The sequence below is a fragment of the Artemia sp. Qi Xiang Cuo genome, chromosome 10 (assembly GCF_049724085.1).
Source record: "Artemia sp. Qi Xiang Cuo chromosome 10, ASM4972408v1, whole genome shotgun sequence".
Classification (NCBI taxonomy): Eukaryota; Metazoa; Arthropoda; class Branchiopoda; order Anostraca; family Artemiidae; genus Artemia; species Artemia sp. Qi Xiang Cuo.
Window position 1 is genome coordinate 43161343 of NC_142803.1, and position 16102 is coordinate 43177444.

Here is a 16102-nt window from a genome sequence, read left to right on the forward strand (position 1 = left end):
AGACAGTTTTTTTCAAAACATATTTTTTAACTATTGATTACTATGGGCTTTGGTTCGCTCTTTACTAGGTTGTAGTCACTGCTGCAACTATGATATTTTAGAATTTCATACTCAAATGCTACTTTACTTATCGTTTCTTTCTTCTTCTTTTTTCTTTGTTTCCATGTCAATAACCTTTCAAAACATGGTTTAAAATGTTGTTTTTCTTTTGACAGTTCCAAGTCTTCAAGATTTATGTCGGCAAGCTATTCTCCGGTCCATACAATCGACAGCAGTGAGTGCCCTTCCTTTGCCTAAGACCCTGAAGCTGTATCTTCTCAATGACGGAGGAAACTAAACAGACTTTTACTAAATAGACAGTCACATGTCTTTAATTTGTCAAATCAAAAATTGCAAGCTGTCAATACAATAGCCCTGGGAATAAAACTAGAATGAACTTTGAAAATCATGTCTGTCTGTGGATATTTAAGGTAACGGTAATAAGAGTGAGTCGTCCCAGTGCTTTCAGTTCTTAGCAAAACATGCTAGTAGAATACGAATCTGTTCTTTTAGTTTAATTATAAGCAATTACTTCAACTGCGTTCAAGAATACCAGATAATACGAAAATTTGTTTTTGAAACAAAAATTAAAAAACTAACTTTACGTCACATTAGAAGTAAATTAAGAAGTAAACTTGATGACGTACATGAGCATAAATATTTAGTCAAAGAAAAGATAATATTAGTGTTATTGAAATCAGAGAAAGACTGGTAAATTATGGATACAGCAACATCCAGATCAAAAGGGCTGTCCTAAATAAAGGGCTAAAGGGGCTATATCTTTATGTAAATAATTGATGTGTTTTGGCCCACTAATTAGGAATTAAGAAACAGAGCATTATTCCGGGACAGACGGGGAGTAAAGGATGTGAAAAAAGGGCAGTTTCCAGTCACCATTCTTTCAATGAGGGTCCTTTGAATTAAAATATTGATCCGGTATATTTTTCATCAAAATTATGTCAAAGTTTAGATTTATATATTCAATTTATTTATCAATTAAAGAATTCATAGTCTGTATTGATTTCTTTGTATATCTTGTAGCTTATATGATCTGTTCAGGTAGGTAATTAAAGCTGTTGTAAACAAAGAAATCGTTTCATCTAAAAGATGTGTTTATCAATTGTGGAAGAAACTCTTTCTTGCGACTTCTTTTAGAATATAATAGTACCACATAATAGTTAAAAACCGTGAAGTTGACCAGCTTGATTTTTATCCAATTAAAATCAAGTTTGTGGAGGTAATATCAGTATTAGTTTTACGTTAAGCGGGTCTGTCCTGTTAGAAACTGAGGCCTAGAAATTAGAGCTTTAGATATGGTGGAAAATAAACGGACTATAACTCCAATACTTTTTCAAACCTTAATTTATTATACTACAGGATCGTTTTTCATCCCGACGTTTATCCTGCTGAAATTATTTATTTAGTTTATGAAGACACTTTGAACTTTTTGTACTTGGAAGACACGTTTTAACAATTACTACTAACTACTGCTACTAACAACTCACGGCAGCACCAAGCCGCCTGAGGCCAACACAGCTACGCACGCTCCTCCATCCCAATCTATTCAAAACCTCCCTCTTTACACCCTCCCAGGAAGTCCTAATTTCCCTTAAATTTTTCTTTATAACATCCTCGCACCCCAATCGCGGTGGACCTGCTTTCTCTTTAGCCCTAGACGGTTGGCCGGAAAGGACAATCTTCGGCAGTCTGTAATTCTTCATCCACAGAACGTGCCCTGGCCATTTCAACCTTTCAGTCATTATAGCCCTAGAAAGCTGGATTACTACACTTTTGGTGCAGCCTACTGTTTGAAATACGGTCAGTCAGCCAGGTACCCAGAACAATCCGTAGGCAATTTCTCTGGAAAACATATGTGCAAATTTCCCTCTGCTTTTTGGAGTGTCCATGCTTCAGAACCATATTTGACCACTGTAATCACCGTAGCTTCCATTATTCCAATCTTGGTTTGCAGACTTATGTTCCTATTCTTCCAAACTTCTTTTTAACTGTGAAAAAACACCCTGAGCCTTCTAGTTTAGGCTGTTCTACTTTAAACATCTTCACTGCTCCCACCGTCTTTACTAATAATACTACCAAGGTAAGTGAAGCTGTCCACCTGATCAATCTTTATGTATGAAAAAATTCCTATTATCAAAAGTTAAGCCATGTATTTTTTTTACGAAGTTAAATTTCAAATAGGGAAAAATCCTTTTTTTAGACAGTGAACAAAACAAAAACAATAAAAATACTGCACATGTGATCGAGATATCCAGTTTTTTTTTATCGTTTTTTCACTGTCTAATAAAATGATTCATTCTTTTTTGAACTTTTATTTATCGTCATGGAAAGGCAGTGGGATTTTTGAAAATACCCGTTACTAAGTTAAAACTTTTGGTCTGCTGGTCTTTTAATTAATAAATTAATTATTATTATTATTATTTTTCAAAAGCTACTTTGCATAACTGTAAACGTTAATACTCGCATTTAGAAAACTACGAATTAAAGTTGAAAAAGGAGCCTGAGTGTGATGCCATGAATTTTAAGAGTCGGAATCGTACCCTCGAATCTTAAGGGAACTGGAATCGTGCTTTGGAAATTAAAGGATTTTGAGTTTGAGTAAAAGTGCTTTAATTCCAGAAGCGGGAACTAGCATCTTTAACTTTAGCCTTTGTGAAAGGTTTTGGTGAGGTGATAAGTCAAAATCATGGTAATTAGAGGTTTTTAAAGGTTAGGAACCGAGTGAGTTTAATGATTCTTGAAATGTTTTACCGTGTAACTCTGCTTTTTGCAAACCAAACTTCAAACCTAGTTTTCTCTTCGAATACTTTTGAGACTACATGATCAAATGCAGTTCTACTGTTCAGTTGAAATTTAAGTTCAATTCAGTTTAAAATTTAAGGTGGAGCACATTACTTTATAGGACGGCTGGGGTGAAAGTGATGACAACGTGGTTTGGTATTTACTTGGTATTGGAAAGTGTAATGTCACCAGAATAATCTGGCGATGTCAGCGTATGTGGCAGAGTTAAATCGATGCCACTACTGGCTTACGTTAGAAAATAGGTATCATAGTCGAGCGGTTTCAAGGTTTCTACGATTTCCTCCCGCACTGATATTACAACCAGTGGGGGTTTGAAAAGTGTATTACTTTTGGGGGAGGTAAGGGCCAAACTATTGGACCCGAGGTTCCACGATCTGTGCACGACTAATATCTCTTGAACTATCTCTTTGGAGGGGAAACGGAGTATTTGCCTCCAATAATAAAGTATTATTACCGTAGGTTGGACTGAACTTACATCAACTGCATTTCTATAAACTTCCATTGGTAATGGAACTTTTGACAAAAATTGTGAGGCTGCATGATCAAATTTGTGTGCAGCAGCATTACTTTTTTAAGCGTATTATTTTGAAAAAGGTCAGTTGAATATTAAGGAATGATCCCTATGGCTTGACAATACTTGGTTTTTGTCGGTTGGTTTGTATTATTATTACTGTTACTCCTAAGAGTTTAGTTGTTTGCTATTTTGGGTTCAGCTTGTTGTAAATTTGGACTGGGTGAACTATTTTCTATTTATTTTGCTCAGCACTGGAACATTTTTTTCTAAGATTGTTTTCGCTTATTTAAGAAAGCCGGCTTTCCTCAATGCATCATTGAAGTTAGGGTAATATCCTTGTTCAGTTTTGCAATAGTATCTTTTTTCTGAATTGATTTTTCTGATGTATTTCGACACTTTGGGGGCTTTGGACCCATGCCATCCCAAATCATAAGATTTCCCCATAATCTTCAGTATTTTCAGCATAATTTATCCTTTTTTACGTTTTTGAATTCCCCCCCCCCCCCATCCAATACACGTATATAGGCGTGTGCCAGCGGAAGAAAAAATCTTGTAATTTATATTGACAGATTTAACCGTGTCATGGGAAAATTCACCTACATAATTTGGCTATTTATATTATTGTTAACAGTACCAGATGGCTATGATTTTAATATTTTGTGATGTTCAAAATCGATGCTGTTTCGTTTCTTTTTTTCGAAAAAAAAAACATGTATAAACTAGTCTATTTGCATATTGTGTATTGTTGTGTTACTCGGTTTGCAAGTAGGTGGAATCACCACCTGAGATCCTTTTAGTATCAGGACTTGTTGCTGTATCCAAAGTTTATCAACAAACCGTATCCGAGAAATGATAAAGAAGCTAATCCATTGCCTGTGCATTTTTTATTTTTTATTCCTTAATGTCTGAATATCCAGGAGAGAAAAAAAGGAAGATATGTGGTTGAAGAATGTGATTTAAAAGATCATTTTTTTGGCGGTTGTGGAACCACCGACGTGCTTCTGCCGATTTTAACGGTGTTTCAAGCTTTCTTTTACTCTTTATTTGATGTGTTTTTTTTTTACTTGCTTTATTAAAGCCACTCTATGTTTTCAGTTCTTTGATATGTTTATCTCCTTTTTTAAACACAGTTTTAACATGTTTCTGTTAGAATATGTGTTTTTTAATCTATCTATGCATTAGCCCTAATTTTTTTTAAACAGGGACTTTGATATTAATCGTTTGATGTGTAAAGTTGGAAGTCCACGGGATGGAACATATTAGTTCTTTGAGATGCTGACCCCTCTCTTTTGGAATCATAAAGCAAGTTATGAGTGTTTGTTTTTGAAGTTTTCACTTGCGAAAAAAAGCTCCTGAATTTGGTGTTTGAGCAGTGAGTTCTATTTGACCCCAAAATACTTTTCGAGCACTAGTGAGATCCCGTTTTCCTTGAAAGAAAAAAGACTGAAATTTTGGCCGGATTCTTTTTTGTGGCTCACATTAAAATTTCTTAAATATGTTAAATAAGCGAATTGTAAATTCGATGGATATCTAGAGTTTTTTTTCGAATTGAGAGCCTTGCCATAATGGTGTTCTTCTCTACTTGTAGCCTCTTAATATATTTCGGCTACTTGAGATACGAACAATTTTTTTTGGAGTTGTAAGGCCTAGAGTTAGCTATTTCTTTACATGTGGTTCCTCTACTCATGCAACGGGCATCACGGAAGCAATATGCCATGACCACTCTTTGTTTTGCGTGGAAGCATTTCCTCTTTTCTTGGAAAGCTTTTGCCTCTCTATTCTATACAAATATATTTTCGTTATGCCCAATTGAGAAACAGCAGAGACGTTTTGCTGCCACAGCTGGCTGTTTACTGAGTGGCAGAATGGCTATGTGGAGCTACTATCACCTCCATGCCAAAAACAAAGTGGTTATAATCTCAGTTGGTTAAATCTTAAAAATAACAGCACAAATTAGTTTGTTGACCGTTGGGATAAGTGCTTCAATACAAGGATTTGTTTTAAGAGTATGGTTTTCATACGTATGTAATACGAAATGTTTGTTTAGCTTTTTTATGATTTCAAAAGGGAGCTATTTTCTGAAAATCCTTAGTAGTGTTTTAAAATGTGCTGTTGAAAAACCAAATAATTTTTTGAGGATTCTGTCACCTCACCGTTTAAAAGATTTTTTTTTTTCAAGAACGTGTCAGCGACAACAGTGTCCTAAGACGGGTGGAGCAAATTTTTGGGAATCGGTAAAATTGTTTACCGGATGGTGTAATTTTCGGTAAAAATCGATAACTCTTTGGAACGCCTATAGTGGGAGCTTATCCTGCTTGTAGCCCTCCTCCTGCTTAAGATTTTTCGTCCTATATCTAATGCTTAATTTAATGCCATAAAATATTACTCGGATTATAAATGCAGCCGTGTTTCATGTACCGTATCCGTGTTTCTATCTGAAAATGAACAATTTGAAAGTATAAAAGTTTGACAAACTGTCAAGTGAGTAGTTCAGATGCCCAAAATCAGTCAAGCTTACTTTTTAAAATGTAGGGTCAAAGCAATAAATTTACTCAAATTTTTACATTTAAAGTATATTCCTTATAGACGTTTAAAAGATTATGCTGTGGCTGCTAAGTTCTGTTGCGTTTCCCAAAGAACCATAGAAGGTATTTTTCGTCTCTTCCCACTAAGATGCTATTTAAGACTGCATGTACGAATATATATATTTTTTTTTACTTGGGCAAATTGAAAAATAACAATTTTCAAGCTCTTGGAGGAAAGTTTTCCCACTATAGGCAGTACCTTTTAAAATTGAGAATATTCACCATATAATGAATGATATATTTTCAGCAAAAATATGTAAGACCTCAAATCATATATAGTTTCAACCGATAAAATAATATGTCAAAAACGTAATAAACAGAATTGTTGTTATTTTAAGCTGGCAATGTTTTTTGCTTCGCAATTATTCACTCTAACGATTCGAGTACATGCAGTACATAGCACCTGACACCATAGTATACGATACTGCTCCATTTGCGACCCCTCAGAAAAGGATCTAGGGATGGTTTCTCGGGGATTATTTAGCAAAACTCGCTATATATCGGTAAACAACTTTCACTAAACAACTGTTTATAGTTTGCGCTACATTAAGCCAAAACGGCTTTTAGTTACATCCAATTTCTCTCTAGGTTGTGGACACAGTTTCATACTATTACGTGCCCTTTAACATACTTTGCCATAAAAAGCCTCATATTAAAGAAAAATAAGTTCCTTAGTATCAACACAGACAAATTCTGTTTAGTTAAAAGATTTAATCACAAATTAATTTGATTACGTTTTGATTATAAATTAAATGAAAAAGACAAGTTTTTTCAACTGAAAGTATGGAGTAATATTAAAACTTAAAACCAACAGAAATTATTAAGTATATGAGGGGGGTTGCCCCTCCTCAAAACCCGCTAAAGTTTTTCGGCACTTTTAAAAAAGTTACTTATTGTTCTAATGAACGACCCCTGTGTTTCAACAGCCATTTCTAAAGAATTGGGACAAAACTTAAACTTTAGCGTAAATTAAAGCGCAACGAAACTTATATGACTTTTAGGGGGTGTTTCTCCCTTTTTTCAAGAATCAGGCAAATTTTCTCAGTCTCGTAACCTTTGATGGGTAAGACTAAACTTAATGAAACTTATATATTTGAAATCAGCATGAAAGTCTGATTATTTTGATATATCTGTTGGTATCAAAATTCAGTTTTTAGAGTTTCGGTTACTGTTGAGCCGAGTCGCTCCTTACTTACAGTTCGTTACCACGAACTGTTTGAAATCAGCAATTACCCATAGCAAGAAATTTTTCAGATTCCCAATTTGATTGATTTTTAAAATTTAAACCATTATTTAAATGAAAATTACTTAAGTCACAAAACTAAACAGCGCCCTACTATACCTTGTCTTTCATACTCTACACCAGGACTGTATCCAGGACTGAAATTTTTGTCTGACTCGTACATAAGTAACAAAAATACATGTAAAAAAAAGTCTTCGTTGCGCTTTTATTTATTATTTTAATTTTATTGTGATTGAAATACGTAGCACTGCAAGCTCTATGAAAAATAAGGATTAATATGAAACGACCGTGATATTTTAAATCTTCGAATGCTCAGATATAGAAACCTATATGTACATAAACCCTGATGTATCCTGAAACTATGGATAAAAAAATACTATGTACTAGATTACATAATGCTGTAAAATACTTTCTCCCTTACTAAACAAGTAAGTAAATATCAGAAAGTTCTGGGCAGCTGCTCGCTTGATGATTGACACATTCAAACGGAAACTAGTAATTAGGGACGGATACAGAATTATTGTCTAAGGGTTCATCAACGAAATTAAGGCTTCTCCGTAGGTATTTTTTGCCTCTTCACTCCTGTAACTACTGCAACTTTCGATCTTCCTGGGGAAGGGGGGTTCACTTGTCTCTAGAACCACCCCTGGATCTGCCCCCTACCAGTAATGTATCGTCTTTTTTTTCTGCTTTTTATTGTATAGATTTAATTGATCTTAACGGTTGAGTGTTTGTGTTAATACTGTTTTGAATGTAATTCTGTGATGATAGATGGTAGATTTGAACTCTGTGATGTTAGGTGCTTTATGCTTTGAATGTAAAATAATGAACAAGAGTATCCTGATTAAACGGATATTGAAACGTATTTAGTTAAGCATAACTAATCCTTAGTTATTACTAAACTCATGATTATGATTTATTCGCTCAATATTTAAGCTGTTTTTCTGGTGGGGAGGGGGCAGGAAGGTCCAATTATCCGAATTTTCATTCTTTTTCTTCTTAAAGTTTTCTATGGACTTGTCTTCTATTTCCTCTCCCTTTCTATCTGCAGACGTGATTATTGCTAAAGAATATATTATTTAATTTTCTATATCCACGTGTTTGACACGGAGTGTGTATGTAAGTTTAGTTGTAATATTTAGATGTGCCTTTATGTTTGTACTGCGTTTATGGTGCCAGTGCTTTAGTTTTTGTTGAAATATATGGAAACTTGTCTCCAAATATAATCTGCTTGTCTAGGTGCTGATGTAAGCTTGAAAAAATTAATAAAATACAAATAATAAATTAGAGCTGAAATTTACTTTACATTTACGCTATAGGATTATGATAGTTTCTTTTTTAATTGACTAAAAACACTTTTCCACAAAATAAGTTTTTCAAAGAAAAGCAAAGAACTCCATTAAACCAAAAATGAGCAAAAATAATATCAAATAATCTACCAAGCGTAAAATTACCACAAATCAGAATCAATAAATAAATGAAGCCCAAACCGAACAGAAATTACAGTAAATAACCGAGTCAAACTCAAAACGAACAGAAATTAATATAAGTAAGGGTCAAACTCCTATGCCTAGCCAAAGTCAGAACATAATTTGCATTTTACAGAAAAAAATACAAATGAATGTGCATTGTCAGTTTAATGTACATATGCTCATATATATTCCTTAAAATGTTAATAGTATTTGATTTATTAAAATTATAAAATTGAAAATACTAATTTTTTTTCAGTAAAGTGCAAATTATGTTCTGGCCTTGGGAAGGCATAGGGGGTATGAGCCCTACTCATGTTAATTTCTGCTCGTTTTGAGTTTGACTTGGTTACAAATTTATCGATACTGATTTGTGGTAGTTTCATGCTTTGTAGATTATTTGATTTTATTTTTGCTCATTTTTGGTTTAATGGAGTTCTTTACTTTTCTTTGAAAAACTTATATTGTGGATTTTTTTTTTAATTAATTCTGTTCGTTGTATATCGACATAGCCTTTTCAGGGAAAAAGAAAATAATAGTTTGAATATTTTTTGTTTTCCTTTAAGAATTTATAGTTTGGCCTGCTATTTGTATGCTGGAAAATAATTTTTCAACTACTTTTAACTGCATACACCCTTTTAAAAATCTGGGAACTGATAACAGTGTTTAATTTAGTTATATACCTCTTCTAGTTGGCCTGAAAAATAAAACTTGATACCATTTGCAAAAAAATCTATCTGCTCTTTGACAGCTTGGATAAACTTAAACTCTTTTGATTTAGTTAAAGTTAAAGAGCAGAAGTAGTAATAGAAGTAGCTCCGAAAGTTTGAACTTAATACCCTCAGTCGGTGTTGGGATACTGCTGTCTTATTGGCAATCACCATACAAACACTGCTTTTTGATTTAATCTTAAGGCAACATTTAGTTTTTAAACATAATGGGAAAATTTTAATAACAGTGGGGGTTTGACCTACGCAATAGCCCTAGATATACAGTTACAAGATCTTTCTGCTATGCAGAACGAAATGGCTATCTTAAATTTTGATTGGAGGTGTTCGGAAAATTATGAGCTAAAGAACAGGGCTGATTGCCCTCCAATCACTTTTGACTCTTGAAAAGGCTACTAGATCTTTGAATTTCCAATCAAAGTAGCTTCTTTAAAATATCAGTGATATTACTAGCTATGATAGAGCAGCGCTGCCTATGATATTGCTTATATGCCCTTTTAATAATTGTATGCATATATTTTTTTCGTTTAATTGAATCTCTCCCTAAGCGTTTCAACTTAATGCCCGTAGTGTCATTAGCTACAGTAACCGTAGAAGTAGTATAAAAAGTATGCACATAGTGTCTTATGGCTAGTTCAAAATCTGTCACAACTTACCCTGAAAGGTCTAACTTAATAATGTAAGCCGTTATTATGATGTTGCTTTATCACCCTATTGACAATCTACATGATTGCAGTTCGTTTGGATTAGTTCAGCATCCGCCTAGACATTCCTTAAAAGCTTCGCCTTAATGCCCTTAGCTTGTGTAGTAGCAATAGTTGTAGTAGCAGTAGAAGCATTAGTAGCAGTATGCACACAACACTTTTTTCAACATCCCCTTCATCACACGATGGAATTTTTAACTTAATACCATCAACCGGTCCTGAAGCATTGCTGATACGTCCTCTTGACAACCGATATGGGTATAGTGTGTTTCGATTTAACTCAATACAGTTACAATATTGTCCGTAGTAGCAGTAGGAGTAGAGTTAATAGTATTAGCTTTAGTAGTAGTAGTAGCAATAATAATATTAGTAGCAGTAGTAGTAGTTGTAGGAGTAGAAGTAGTAGTATTATGATGCAAATATTGTCTTTTGGTTAGTTCAACACCCCCCTCAAAAAGCGTTGTAAATTTCAATTTCACATACGCAACTGTTCTTAGGCTACTGCTGATATGCCCTTTTAACAACCTACACACGGATGGCAGGCTGTCATCCGTACAACATAAATTTTCAGAAATATTCTCTGAAAATTTCATCTTCATACCCTTAGGTATAGTTATAAGAGTTGTAATAGTAGTCACTGCAGTAGTATAACTACTCAACATAATACAATTAGCCTTTTCTATAATATTGTCGATTTAGATAAAATAAGATAATATTTATTTTCCAAAGGCTATCACAAGCTCTAATAGAGCAGAATTCGCTTCATATGTCAAAAAGAAATAGACAAAGCAAAACGAAGAAACAAATAATACAACAAGAAAAGAAACACTAATCAAGCATAAAAATTGTCGATAAGAATTTAACAATTGGCTAGAATAGAAGAAGAAGGGGTGGGGGATAAAAGAAAATCACAGTCAAGAAGAAAAACATTGCCGAAATCGTGTTCAAGGTCAAATACATAAAAAAAAACTTAAAATCAAGCCAAATTAGTTGTCAAAAGAAATATTTACAGTCAAAGAGATGAATACAATTAAAGGAAAAAAAGATTTAAAATTAAAGGTCAGAAAATAAATTTAACATAAATAATTATCAACAAAAGGGAAAATAAAAGTGACAAAGGTAAAGAGAAAAAAAATGACACATGATTATTTTGAACATACACAAAAACTAAAATAAGGGACGGAGGAGTCAATTTTGGTACAGATCATATTTCAGGAATTATATAGGTGCGCCAAAATAAAGGGGATAAAACTTCCGGGACCTCTCAGTAACGGTATGGATAGGTGAATATGTTGGAATTGACAAGGAAGCTAAGCGAGGGAGACGGGGTCTAATGGGATCATGTAAATCAGGGAAGATGTCCTCAGTACGAGGATTTGATATTGCGGATTTAGCAAAACGCAAACAAATTTGTAATCTCCTTTCTTTTAACGTGGTAATACCTGCGTATTTAAGGAGGAAGGAGTATGGAATTTTGCTCTCTTTATAGATGATCCTGAGCGAACGCTTTTGGACCGACTCAATTTTGTCACTAAGCTCGCTTGAAAGATGCGAATATCAGACCGGGCATGCATATTCTAATAGCGGCCTGATAAATGATAAATAAACACGGAGGGACTGCATCTTAGGGCAATTAAATCTGTTTAGAATTTTTAACATAGATAATGAAATGTTTGCTTGTTTAACAATATTAGAAACATGCATGTCCCATTTAAGATTATTTGAAATTGTGACACCAAGGAGTTTAAAATGCTTCACAAGCATTTCGGGTGGGATAGGGTCAACGAAAGCGAGAGTGGGTTTCAAAAAAATTTATCGTCACTATATTTGATTTGGTGGAATTTACTTTCATATTTAGGTTCTTAGCATCATCTGAAATGTGGGTTAGGATTTCAAGGGGGTCACTTTTAGTATTCCTGTGACATACCTCAAGGATCGAAAAGTCATCCACGTATTTCCACTTTTGGGGAAAATCCCTACCAATATCGTTAGTCATGACTAGAAATAAAAGTGGTCCCAATAAGGTTCCTTTAGGAGTTCCACAATATATAGAGAGGGGGTTAGAGAAAATATTTTTGTATTTAACAACTTGAGATCTATTCGAAAGAAACGATATAGCAATATTTACTAACAGAGGATCAAGTTCAAAGTTAACCAGTAGTGAACGAATTAGGATGGTATGGTCAACCAGGTCAAAAGCTTTTTGGAAATCAACTAAGACAAGTTTCAGCCAAACATTTGGTTTATCAAGGTTACTTACGATGGTATGCATTAAGTGCACATGTGTGGTGGAATGCAATGGGTGGTGGAAGTTTTCCTTAAGTTACCAAACTGCTGGGTGTCAATACTCGGACAAATAATATCCCTAAGCCAGTCACAGAGGAAACTTTCGTAAAGTTGAGCGAAAACTGAAGAGAGCGCAATGGGGCATATACTGGCGAAAGTCAGACTGGTGCATTTTTTTGGGACAGGTGTTATAAAACCTTGTTTCCAGCAACTTGGGAATTTACTGGATTATGTGATGTGGTTGAAAATATTTGATAAAGGTTCAGCAATTTTGTCTGAAATGGCTTTCATCAAGTCGATTGGGATGTCCAAGGGACAAGTACTTGATTTTCTAAGCTTTGGGATTGTATTTATAGCATCAGAGGGAGAAATAAAGGTGAAGGTAGTATTGGGTGGAATAGTTGGAATAGTCACGAGTGAAAGGGGGAGACTTTGACCGAGGGAAGCAAGGTAAAAGTTTAATTCGTTTGCAGTCTTATTAGGGGGTTCAGGGAGATGAAAATCAACTTCGGAAGGACCTTTTCCGCATATTTCTTTAATTTTGCTGTACCATTGCTTGGGCTTGTTAGAACATAGATCTTTGACTTTACTATTATAATAATTAGAAGCTGTTTTTCTTAATTTTTTCTTTAGGAGCTTCCTTAGACTATTAGCCTCAGTAATACGACCTGCTTTGAAAAAATTGGTTTTGTTTTCTTATAAGTTTTTTAAAAGAATCAGTAACATAAGGCTTATCTGTAGAACACATTTTAAATTTTTTTTTTTCAGGGAAGTGGGATTCATAATTACTCCTCAATAAATTTTGGAGGGACAAAGCCATGTAGTCTACGTCTTTTGTTTGATACACAGTGGACCAATTCTCAGTATTAATCCCGGAGCCAAAATTGAAAAGTCCTGAGTCTGTGAGAGGTCCATATGTGGTTTCAGTTATATAAAACGACTGTTTAACTTTAGCCAGCGGAGATAGGAGAAGGCTAAAGTGGTAACTACCCCCTCGATGGGGCAGAGTGGAGACGGGATTGTAAAACTTCGAAAGATTAGTGCAAATTAAATCAAGAGCAGTTTTGCCTTTTGTAGTTGGGACTTTAACGACCTGTTTTAAATTAAAAGCATTACATGTAGAATCAAGTCTTATATCGTTTACGTCACCCATCAGGAAAATTCCTGCATTTGGGTATTTTGATAGTACAAAGTCAGCACTTGCATGTAATTTTTCGATAAAATTTATTTTGTCAGCGGATCTCTGATTAGGGGAGTAATGAAAACAACACAGGACAATTAAATTGAAAGGACAAGGCAAGACTTTAGGTCGAACACACACCCACATATTCTCATCAAAGGGAGCGAGAGACGGAATTGATATTTCACTTGGGTACAAGTCATTACGGACAAAGAACAGAATTCCGCCACCTTTCTTACCCAGAGGGTGGTTTTCTGGTCAGAGTTTAACAAACTGAGAAAAATTGTTAATCTTTAACATGTGCAAATTTTGAGCTTGAACTTCAGTAATAGCGATTACATCTAATCTATATATTTTAGAAAGGGTGTCTAATTCATTAAGTTTTTCAAATTTAAGGCTTTCAGCGTTGCTCAACAAAAGTTCGGGGAATCTAAAGTGACTTGTCAAGGTACCGTTTTTACACTTTACTTTTTTTTTATATCACAGAAGGGGTCAGGAGTTCTAGCGGAACTCTTGACGGGGCTAAACTTGGATAGTGAGAACAAGGGACAGGGGGATCAAATCCATCTTTTTCAAATACGATTGCATTTAATTGAGCAGGTACAGACTCTAAACAACAGTAACTAAGTAGCGGCTGAGTTTGGGATGAACTGGAGGAATCAAGAGAGATGAGGTTATTTTTGCAGGGGAATGGTACGAAGAGTTCACGTTGAGTGGGTACGCAAGGTGGTGGGGAATGATAGATGGAAGGGTAGGAAAATGTTGGAAAGCAGCTGGAGGGGTGGGTGGGTTTATCTTTGAAAAAGAAGGAAGGGGGTATAAAAGTGGATATGGAGACGGGGGTATCCTTGGGATAGGTACTCGATTGGTAAGGACTTGATGGCTCGTGGGCTTTCTTGTGTGTGAGCGTTGGTCTAAAAAAAGTATTAAGTAGAACTAGCAGAATTTAGGTGGCCTCTGGGTAACCCAGTTTTGTGGAACCTACTACGACTCTTAATGGGCAATTGGATATGAGGTTTTGCACAGTCAAAGCACCTTCCACTTGAAAATTGTTTACGGATATCAACATGGGGGTATTTGCACAGATTGTTTATACAACGGCTAAAAACATGAGACTTACAAATGTGTAGATATTTACAATTACTAGATAAACATCTACTGTCTAAAAATTTATAGCACACATTAGGTTGATTACGCTTAAGATCACAGAACTCATTTTTATGAATATATGATTGCATTGGGTGAGAATTTCCGCTTGTAAGTTCGACATCATTGTCAATTTTTAAAGATGTGTCATTACCACTGGATTTTAAGAATAAATTATCGTCAGTTAAAACAAGGTCAGAAGGATTAGTTTGCGTAACCTTGCTAATCCCCTGAAATTCTGACGAGGGAAGTTCATTAGCACTTGCTTGATTACATATAGTGACGTTTTCAGGTTCAAAGGAATTTACAGTTTTTACGCAACTTTGGATAATGCATATTTGGATTAGAAGTATCAGCTGAAGGAGAAACACTGGGCGATGTAGGGGATTTTAATGCATGTATAGCATCAACAATTGCTAGCTGAAAACCGACTTTTAACATTTTCATTTTATTGTCCTTGAAAAGATCACTTTTCTGACGTTCGTAATGATCAGATAAACTATCATAAGGAAATTCAAGATTAGTAATCCGTTTCCTGAAATTTATGATATCCGCGTCTTTTTTTAGGCAATCTTCACAGGTATGGGGCTCGAAGACACTAGCCGTTTTTGCAATGCCTGCCGATTCACCTTTACTGGAACAATAGATTTGGAGGGTAATTTGGGATTAATGGGTTTTGGTTATTTTTGCAGAATCAAACGATCCATCAGGACTATTGTTGACATTACTCGAAGCACAAGGTATAGTAGGGGAATTTGTAATACCACTTCGAACGATCATTTCAAGTTGATTTTCGGTGGAGATAGATGAATTTTCTTCATCCGAAATAACGGGGGATTTTACAGCCTCGATTGGATGAACCACTTCTGGTTGATTATCGATGGTATTAATCACGTCATTTTCAACCAACGACGCTCGGCATTGAACGCATAAACAAGTAGGGTTTTTAAGGCGATTACTTTTTGTTATGCCAGTACAAGCAGGGTGCAACCAAGCATTGCACATAGAACACCGGAAAGACCCAGTTCCCCATTTTCTGTAGCATTCATTACAAGGATTGGACATTCTAGGCTAAGGAATAAAAACGAGACAGACCTTGAATTGGAAGCTATATCTTCAACTAAAAGCTGGTCGCCTAAGCCAAGATAAGCACTGGTACTTAATAAAGAAAAGTTCACAAGGCTGATCTCGCGTCTTCACTTAAAAATCACAAGCGTCATTTATCTCAAAACAAGACGTCTTGACAGGTCGAGATCTAATGGAAGACAGTAGAGTGCTACATTATACTTTGCTTGAGGCCCTAGGAATTACCATGCTATTTGCGTGAAGCTATAGGACCATACTATTTGCTTGATGCTCTATACCTTTTCAAAGAGAGTGAGTACCCT

The 16102-nt window shown here is 35.1% G+C and overlaps 1 protein-coding gene and 1 pseudogene across 3 annotated transcripts in view; one reads left to right on the forward strand and one right to left on the reverse strand.

The window, feature by feature from the left end:
* The window catches only part of LOC148947787 (neuralized-like protein 2), a 135428-nt gene extending 126946 nt beyond the window's left edge, over positions 1-8482 (forward strand). For all 3 annotated transcript variants that reach the window (XM_089095439.1, XM_089095438.1, XM_089095440.1), the window contains exon 4: positions 216-8482. In XM_089095439.1, coding sequence (XP_088951565.1) covers positions 216-337 — 122 coding nt within the window. In that variant the 3' untranslated portion in view covers positions 338-8482. The remainder of the gene's footprint in view (positions 1-215) is intronic.
* Positions 8483-11882: 3400 nt separating this feature from the next.
* Positions 11883-13868, reverse strand: LOC148947789 (uncharacterized; annotated as a pseudogene).
* Positions 13869-16102: the final 2234 nt, after the last annotated feature.